The sequence below is a fragment of the Panthera tigris genome, chromosome B4 (assembly GCF_018350195.1).
Source record: "Panthera tigris isolate Pti1 chromosome B4, P.tigris_Pti1_mat1.1, whole genome shotgun sequence".
NCBI lineage: Eukaryota > Metazoa > Chordata > Mammalia > Carnivora > Felidae > Panthera > Panthera tigris.
The window spans coordinates 83531875-83540891 of NC_056666.1; the positions used below are offsets into that span (position 1 = coordinate 83531875).

General features: G+C 41.4%; 1 protein-coding gene across 1 annotated transcript; it reads right to left on the bottom strand.

The window, feature by feature from the left end:
* Positions 1-1818: 1818 nt before the first annotated feature.
* On the bottom strand, positions 1819-2285 carry LOC102971810 (60S ribosomal protein L30). The gene has a single exon (XM_015540678.2). The coding sequence runs from the start codon at positions 2214-2216 to the stop codon at positions 1869-1871; it is 348 nt and encodes a 115-aa protein (XP_015396164.2). The 5' UTR covers positions 2217-2285; the 3' UTR covers positions 1819-1868.
* Between the last annotated feature and the right edge of the window lie 6732 nt (positions 2286-9017).

The following is a 9017-nucleotide window of genomic DNA, read 5'->3' on the forward strand; positions in this document are numbered from 1 at the left end:
TTTGATTTTTCTCACAATTAAATGCAGTTAATATTGATTTGTTGTCATTATTATTGTTTGTTGTTAATGTGACTTGAACACCAGCCATATTTTCTTTTTGGAATATATGGTTCTAGGGTAAGATTTTTTTCCTAATACATTCTGACTAGTGTTGTGTATGTATCAGAAATGATGTGCGTGTTGATTTGATGTCTGATCAGATCAGCTCTGCCAAGGCAAGTGAAAAGTAGGAGGATTGGACTGGTGTTTTATGGCTTGAGCCCAAATAATGACTATTATGGGAGACAACATGCATATGTATGGTGAGCTCATCTCTCAAACTGGTGGGCACTGTTGCAAGGAAGCCTTTCTGATTACCACTAGATGAGCTCTTAAATATTAAGAGGGAGAGGCAGCCTTGCTAAAGGTTGACCTATGATCAAAACCAGAGCTATAGTCATAGCAAGTTTGTGTGTGCATGTGTATGTGTGTGTGGGATATAGAGGGTAGATGTCTGCCACTTAGTCTTGTACCTGGCCAATCCCTGTGGACTTATTATGTCTGGGTCATAAATGACAGAGAAGCCTTTAACTATATTTTTTTGTGAGTAGAATGCAATATTGTGGTATCGGAATCTGTGGCGGCCAGTTGTTAGTTACCCCCCTCTACTTCTTTTTTTGCAAACACAATATTGTTTTTTGTTTTTTTTGTGTGTTTTTTTTGGGGGGGGGGTCTCAGTTATGGGAGCTAAAATTGTGATTAATTTTAGTTATTAATGGAAATCTCATTCCTCTGGATGGAGTTTCCCTTCCCCAGTGCTCTCCTTAGCTGCTAGCATGGCCCAATACATGAGGACTTCCGTTCAGTGTCCTGCAAGGAGATGGGCTTTTGAGGAAAACTCTCCAACCTTTTGCTCAGTTGATGTTGTCTGATGTGCTGCTTGGATCTGTAGTAGTTATCTTGTGATAAGAATGGCAAAGTTTAGATGGGAAGAGATTAGATGTATGAAGGTGTTGTAGAAATGCTGCACCAAATCTGGAACGCTGTACCTCTAGACTTCTTGTCAAGTGAGATCAGTAAATGCTTTTTATCGCTTAAGCCGCCATTAATTGGGTTTTCTCTTTCTTTCAGTTGCTTGAGGCCAAATGACTTTACCATCAAAATGGAGAGAGATCCTCTCATGTACTTTACCACAAAGCTTAGAGGCTTCCCATACTTCAAGAGTTCCATCTGAAGAGGTAGCTTACCATTTCTATAATTTGCTTGCATAGCAGTCCGGTGGTCAGTGGATGGTTCTCCCTGTGGGCTTTCATCTGGAAGGTTCTGTGGTCCTCTTGGACCTTGTGGTGAGAAAGCATGGAGGAGAGAGGCCTGCCTCTTAAAAGCCTTGGTCCGGAAGTGGCACACATCACTTCCGCCCCCACCTCACGGTAAGAATGAATTATGTGTCTCTACTATTAAATTAATTAAACAAGGAGGCTGTGAGAATACGGTGGTTCTAATACTTCAGCAGCTTACCTAACCACCCTGAACCTAAGCCTGTAAATGCCTCAAGGTTAAGAAATAAAAACCTCAGGGCAACAAATCACAAACAGCTAACTAGGCTTTTCCAAATGAAGTGAACGCTTCCGCTTTAACCAATCAAATAATATTCTTGCTTTGCTTCCCCCTTTTCTCTCTGCAAGTCTTTCTTCTCGCTCTTGTTGGTGGAGAGCGCCTAACTACTCTGGTTTGGTGCTGCCCTGTTGGAATCCATTTTCGTTTAAAGAAACTTAAAAATTCTAACGATATGCCCTATTTTACCTTTCATCACTACCTTTTTTTTTTTTTTTTTTTTTTTTTTTAAAACAAGCTCTAGCCAATTTTATTAACGAAAAATTTTACGTGATTTACTTTTCCCCAGTCTGTTCTGGCATGCTTCGAATGATATCAGAATCACCTGGATCAATAATAGCTAGGGTGCACACTCTGTAGTATTTCCCACACGCTGTGCCCAATTCAATATTATTGCCGCTGTAGTGATGGACACCAGTTTTGGCCAACATGGCATAGTATTCTATTTCAGATTTCCTCAAGGCTGGGCAGTTGTTGGCGAGGATGACCAGTTTCGCTTTGCCATGTCTGATCATTTTCAGAGTCTGCTTGTACCCCAACACGTACTTCCCACTTTTCATAATGAGTTGGAGCCTAGAGTTGATGGACTCCAGCGACTTTTTCATCTTCTTTGCGGCCACCATCTTCCTGCCTTAGGTGCGGGGCGGACCCAACCAGAAGCAACCGCCAAAATGGCCGGGAGAGAGAAAGGAAAGAGTCACCTTTCATCACTACCTAACGGCCAAAGGAGAAGAAATGGTTTTCTCTGGTTGGGCAGCTATTTCCCACTTACAACTTTTGAAATGGGAGAATGGATTTTGATGGGTAATCTCTGCTCCAGTCAGGTCCTCCCAGAAGTACTCATTTGGGCTGGGCTTGGGGTGGAGCAGATACTTTGCAGAGCCCTGGAGTTCTGAACTGGCTGGTGTGGTAAGCTAGTGACACATAGATTAACAAGGCCAATAATTTACCGTTAATCTTCTAGAGACAGAAGTGGCATTTCCACCCCGCTTCTTCAGAATTATCTGCCTATGTAAAATTACTGAATAATTAAAAAAAAAAACCCTTTCTTTCACCTAACTATTTAGATTTGGGATGACCATCACATTGAATTTCATTTATGATTTAACATAAACCATGTATCAACACTCTAAACTGTAATATACACACCTGCCAAGTCCTTTTATTTAAGAACAAAGCACTTAAAAGCACATGGTAGTTTAAAAAAAAAATGATTTCTGATGGCTGCTTGGCTTATGACTACTTAGAAATGGAATTTTAAAGTGAGCATCAGACTTATTTTTCAAGTGCCTTGTCATAAATGCATTGCTACCCATGTAATAAAGTAATTTTCCCTTGTGTGATAAATATAGCACTAAAGAAGAATGAGCCTTGTCTGATAAAATGGCTTTTATTAATCTCCTAATGTTTTTATTTTGTTCCAGAATTATGATTAGTTTCAAGAGAGTAGCAAATAGGTTATGATCAGAGTTGAATATTATTGCCATCAGATATCTTTGGTTAATGCCTGCTGCTTATTTCAAAAACAAAATGCTTCCATTAAGAAAAATCAACGATAATGGCCTGACTTTATTATCAAGAAATTATACCTGTTATGTAAACCTTGCTAATTATAAGTGCTTGAATTCATGTGGGTGATAAAACAGATGAAAGAGACCATTTATTAAGGGAAGTACTTGGCGTTTGTACCAGCCTAATAAAACAGAAATGATGAAAAAACAATCCAAGGAAAAAAGAAATGCTAATGAGGAATGGAATGTGTCCAGGAATGAATTATACCAGGAGACAAATGGCGTGTAGGATTAACACCAAGGGATTCATCATGGAAACCTGTTCCCCTCAGCCTCCTCACCTCCTCTTCATGCCTTCCTTCTTACTTTTCCTGGATGACCTCATGCATGCACCTCTCCAGCTTCTACTGACTTCTGACTCCTTATAACTTCAGCACAGACCTCTTAACCCGTGGTCCGGTCCACCTTCTGACCATCTCCTTATGGTTAACGGGAGTCATTTTAATGACTATAACCTATATATTGAACCAGATTTAGACATAATCATTAAGTCAATTTTATTTTTGTCCTTTTTATTTTTAAATAGTTCCCTCAACTTTTTATTTTGAAATTTTCAAACCTACAGAAAAGCAGAAATAACAGAATAAACAGATGTATAACTTTCACCTCCTAGATTCACCAACTGTTAATGCTTTGCCACATTTCTCTCCCCCACCTTCTCTCTTGTGGTCCATTTTCCACACCTCTTCACAGAGTCCAGCCCTGCTCTGGCTCCCTAAGGGTCTGTGCGTTGGGGTTTCTGTGGACACAGGCACTCCCATCTGTGTCTGTTGGTCTGACTTTGAGAGTTAAAGCTATTTGGGGCAGCAGTGGAGGGAGACAGCAGAAGAGGAGGAGTCACTTCAGTAAGGAATGTTGTGAGCCTTGGGGTCCGTGTGCCAGCGTTGGTGAAGAGGCCATTCCTTCAGGGTGCAGCTTGGCCACTTGAGGGCTCAGGGTGGTGCCAGAATGTCAGGTGAGACTGTGGTCCCAAGTGTGATGTTCTCCTGCAGGACACTGGCAGCTGTGTGGGGGAGTGGTGCTGCAGACAACTCCCTCAAGTTGTTTTGATGGTAAACATTTGGAGCAGAAGCATGTGAACAGACATATTTCTGAGCATAACGACACTTGGAGCTTCACAGAATGGGTGGATTTTGAGGCTGGGAAGGTGGCCATGGTTGTAAAAGCTTGTGAATGTAAGTGGAGGCCAGAAAATGGCAAGATGTGGGCATTGTTATTACCGTGGCTTCACAGGCTGGCAAGGTCTGAGGGCATTGGGAATGCCCAGGGACAGAAATAAAGAAAGAAAAAGAAATACAGGCTGAAGAGAGAACCTTTTCTTTTCCCTATAGTTCGTCACACCCATAAGAGTGTAAGAGTAATTCCTAAGTCGTTAGGAAGTCATCATGTAGATGGTACACATGCTATATAAACATACACAATGATCTCCCTGTTTGGCCAGCTGATCTCCAAAGACTTTGAGGGCTATCAGTTCTGGTTTTGTTGTAATAGAAGTAAAATATTTTTGTCTGCACTAACTGTATTACTCTGTCTTTCCAATCATTAAAGCAAAATGTAGAAATTATTACTGTCTCAAAAATACTGGCAATGGGGTGGGGGCACTAGGTGGCTCAGTCGGGTAAGCACCTTACTTTGGCTCAGGTCATGATCTCACGGTGCGTGGGTTTGAGCCCTGCATTTGTCTGTGCTGACGGCTCAGAGCCTGGAGGCTGCCTCAGATTCTCTGTTTCCCTCTTCCTCTGTTCCTCCCCTGCTTGCATTCTGTCTCTCTCTCAAAAATAAGTAAACATTAAACAATTTTTTAAAAATATTGGCAATAGGTTTTTTAAAAAATGCTTTTAATCAGAAGCCACTAGGCATATATTGCCGATTTTATTTTCCAAAGATGGCAGCAAAGATCTCTCCTACGGCACATGCTCTTACATTATGATTATGATGTTCTTCTCATCAAATGGGGGATCTGTGTCCCCTCTTCTTGTACCCTGGTGGACTTTGTGACTGCCTTGACACATAGAATATGGTGGAAATAATGCTATGTGGCTTCTTTAGCCAGATCATAAAAATGCCATACATTTCTTCTTTCCTCTGTTGGGACATTTGTTCTTGGCACTCAGCTGCCATGCCATGAGGAAGCCCAATTAACCCATGTGAAGAGACCACCCCAAGTGGCATGTATAGGTGTTCCAACCAACAGCCTGGCTGAGATTCCAGCTGACTACTAGCATCGATCACCAGATGTGTGAGTAGAAATCCTGCCAGATGATTCCACTCCTCAGTCACTGAGTAACTCTCATCTTTGATGCCTCCTGCTTGAATAGTCTACTATGAGAGAGCAAAGACAAACTGTTCCTGTTGTGCTCTGTTCAAATTCCTGACCCATGGACTCTGTGAGTTAATCAAATGTCTGTTTCATGCCACTAAATTTTGGGTGTTTGCTATGCAATAGTAGTAACTGGGGCAGTGTATATACCCTTTTCTAGTTTGTTGACAACTCAGTTTTGATCATCTCGTAATGCTTTATAAGTGAATCAATTTGAAGACACTTTCTTTACCCTGTATAGTTGAGGTCTTAATTTGAGAATTGTCTCTGTGAAATCCTTTAGTTCAAACGTACCTGAGTAGTCAGGAGAGACTATCTGTGGTGTAATTTCCCCACGAGTCTTTGTGCAAAGGACCAATGAGCCTGGGGAGAAAGAACTCAACCTGAACAGAAGGGCTCTTGCTCAGGAACTTGGTGCCAGGATAATGGTCTAGGGTTAGAGGGCTGGATTAGCCTTGAATACAGTTCAGTGTCATCCTTTGATCTTCCTTCCAGCTCAGCCACTGTAGAGCCAAGCGTGAATTCCAGGGAGTCACAATATAAGAGTGAGTAAAAGGAGAGGAGCGGTTTCAGTTGATCTTGCTTGTTCTCAATAAGTTCAGCAGCGCTCGTGCCAGCAGCATTGGCCAAATGAGAAGCTTGACCTTGGCTGTTGGGCATTGAGTATCTACCTCATTGTTGACTTTGATGGTGTTGACAAAAATCCAGAAGAAGTGAGGAGCAAATGGTCTTTCTATGTGGAAGCTGGGAAGAGCAACTTGCCCATTCATTCATTTGTGATGTGGTAGGGACCCTGAACTATCTATAAATTCTGTTTTCCTCTTTTTCTATAATAACAGAATTGTAATTGAGTGCATGGCTGCCAAAATACCCTACATTTATCATCTTCCCTTGCAGTTAGGTGTTGCCTGTGGAATGTGAGAAGTGACGTGTGCCACTTGCCGTTCTGGGGCTTTAAACCTAGATACGCATCTCTAAGCTTTCTTTTTCCTTCCCACTGGCTAGAATCCATCAACTCAACCTTAATATACAGATGAAAACAACACCCTGGGTTTCTGAATGACTGTGTGGAGCAGGGCCACCCACTGATATGGAATGTTGGCCACTAATTTTGAGGTGAAAAATAAACTCTTTCTTCAATCTTTAAATTATTGTTGAATCTCTGTTTGAGTAGTGAGTGTGGTGTTACCCTAATTAATACACTCATTTATCCAACAAATGTTTATTAAGCTATATATCTGGTTCCATGAGAGATGAGGGAATAAAATGGTGAGCTTAAAAGTTATTGGGGGATGTAGACAAATGAAAATATAATAACAATTTGTTATATATACTAAGGGCTCTAGAGGAGAGGTGCATGATGAAGTGAGAGTATATAGTTGGGAGAATTGACTTAGTGGTGGAGATTAATAAGGGCCTTTCTGAGTATACATGCACCCACACACACAAAGATTGAGTTGAGGTCTTCAGGAAGAGTGGAAGTTAATTTTGGGATGGGAGGTAATTGGTGGAAGCCATTAGGCAGAAAGGGCAGCATGTGCAAAGGCCCTGGGGTAGCAGTTTACATGGTACATTTGAGGATCTGAAAGGAGACTGGTGTGGCTGACATGATGAAAAGGAGTATGGTACAAGATTTGGCTGTAGAGATAGAATGAGGTCTGGCCATTGGGGGCCCTGTAGGCCAAGATCTTGGTCTTTATCCTAAGAGCAAAAAGATTATCATTATGGAATACTAACTAAAGCTATTGAAGAATTGAAGTGGAGGGATGATAATAGAATTGTACTTTGGAAAGTTTTCTTTGGTAGCTATGTGAGGAGCAAGAGAGAATGCAGGGAGTCTGGTTAGGAGGCTACTGCAATAGAGTCCATTTTACTTGGGAACACGCATGCTGGACCCTCTGGGATTCCCAAGAAGAATTTAGGGGTGGCTTCGAATTGGGCTAGGATTCCCAAAGTTGTGGATAGGCGTGAGCCAAAAAAATACTATTTTTTGTTTACAACCCTTGTTTTGCATGCACGCTGGTAGACTAGGGAATCTCAGATCCCAAAAACATAATTCCAACAGCTCAGTTTTGTGAAGCCCGAATTAAGATACATGGCGTGACAACGAGGCAAACACCGTAAGTGCCGGCATGGTGCGTGGAAAGTCTGTGTTGTAGTATATTCTGGATGAACGTCAGTCGGATTTGGTGGCTCACGTCCTTCTAGTTAAGGTGGGAATAGAAGCAACTTTAGATTATTTCGTACACCCTCAGGATAGAGCGTGAACATCTTGATGGGGTGTGAAACTTTATGCGTTATTAAGATGCTTTATCTACACGATGCCAAGCTGCTGCTGAGTACCAAGGCATCTGAAACTCAGCGGGCTCTTTCATTTTTGCATGATTGTCACTGGTTGGGTGGTCTAAGGACCTGTGCAGTTTAAAGTAAAGACCTTATGCCCTCAATTTTTTGAGACTTCACAATACAAGGCAGACTCCTGAGCCCCTGTTGGAGGTTTTATGTGTAGGTGGCATTGTGCAGCGTGTTCTATGTTCTACTGTGGCTCGTATGCTCGCTCTTAAATGGTAGCTTCTCTGAATTTTTTTTCCCCCCCATTGGGCGGGCTCATTGATGGAAACTGTAATGATGGCAATGATTTAAATCTCAACTATAGGAGCAGGGAAATAGAAATTTACAGCTATTTTCAACTGAATCAATCAGGCATAGTTCTGAGGATCATGTGATAGCGACAAGTCCTATGACAGATGACATGAAATTATAATGTTAATGTTTTAAAAAGTCCCAAATCTCTGGTATGGTTTACAGCTCACTGTCCCTCAAGTTATTTGTATTAGTCTCTGAGCAATGTGATCAGTGTGAACGAGTGTATATGAAAATAAAGATTAGAATTATTTGCTTTTCCTCATCCCTCATCTGTAGAGATACATAGAGATATTATTTGGTTATCATGATGTTAAAAAACATATATCGTTATAATTCATATTTTAAAAATTGTCTCTGATGATAAGACTGGTAACTCATTGTTTTTAAAATGTTGAATATTTGGAGTGTAAGGGACAACGTCCATCACTAAATCCTATTGGTTGCCCTTTTTATCTTTTGAACCCATCCCCTTCTCTCTACATCTACCTTCACAATTTCTTCTGAAATAACCTCCTAACTTATCTATCTGTTACCTGCATACCTGGAGCTAGCTACAACTTGGGGTTAAAGCCCGGTTCTATGTACGACTGTCTTCATTTCAGATACCAGCTGCAAAGTCAGAGGTCTCCAGGGCCACTTCCAACCAAGCTTTGGTGTTTTTACTGAGGCTTCACTCTGTAGGCAATGATTGATTGAATCATTGGCTACTGTGACTGAACTCAGTCTCTAGCCCCTGGACCAATCCCCATGACTGAGGGATGAGACTTTATGGCACATCTTGGAAACACCCATTAGAACCACATGGTCTGAAAAGCATCTACCTGAAGATGCTGTTCTGGGCACCTGTTTTAATAAATTTTCTTTGAAGTTCTTTTTGCCTCTTTTCC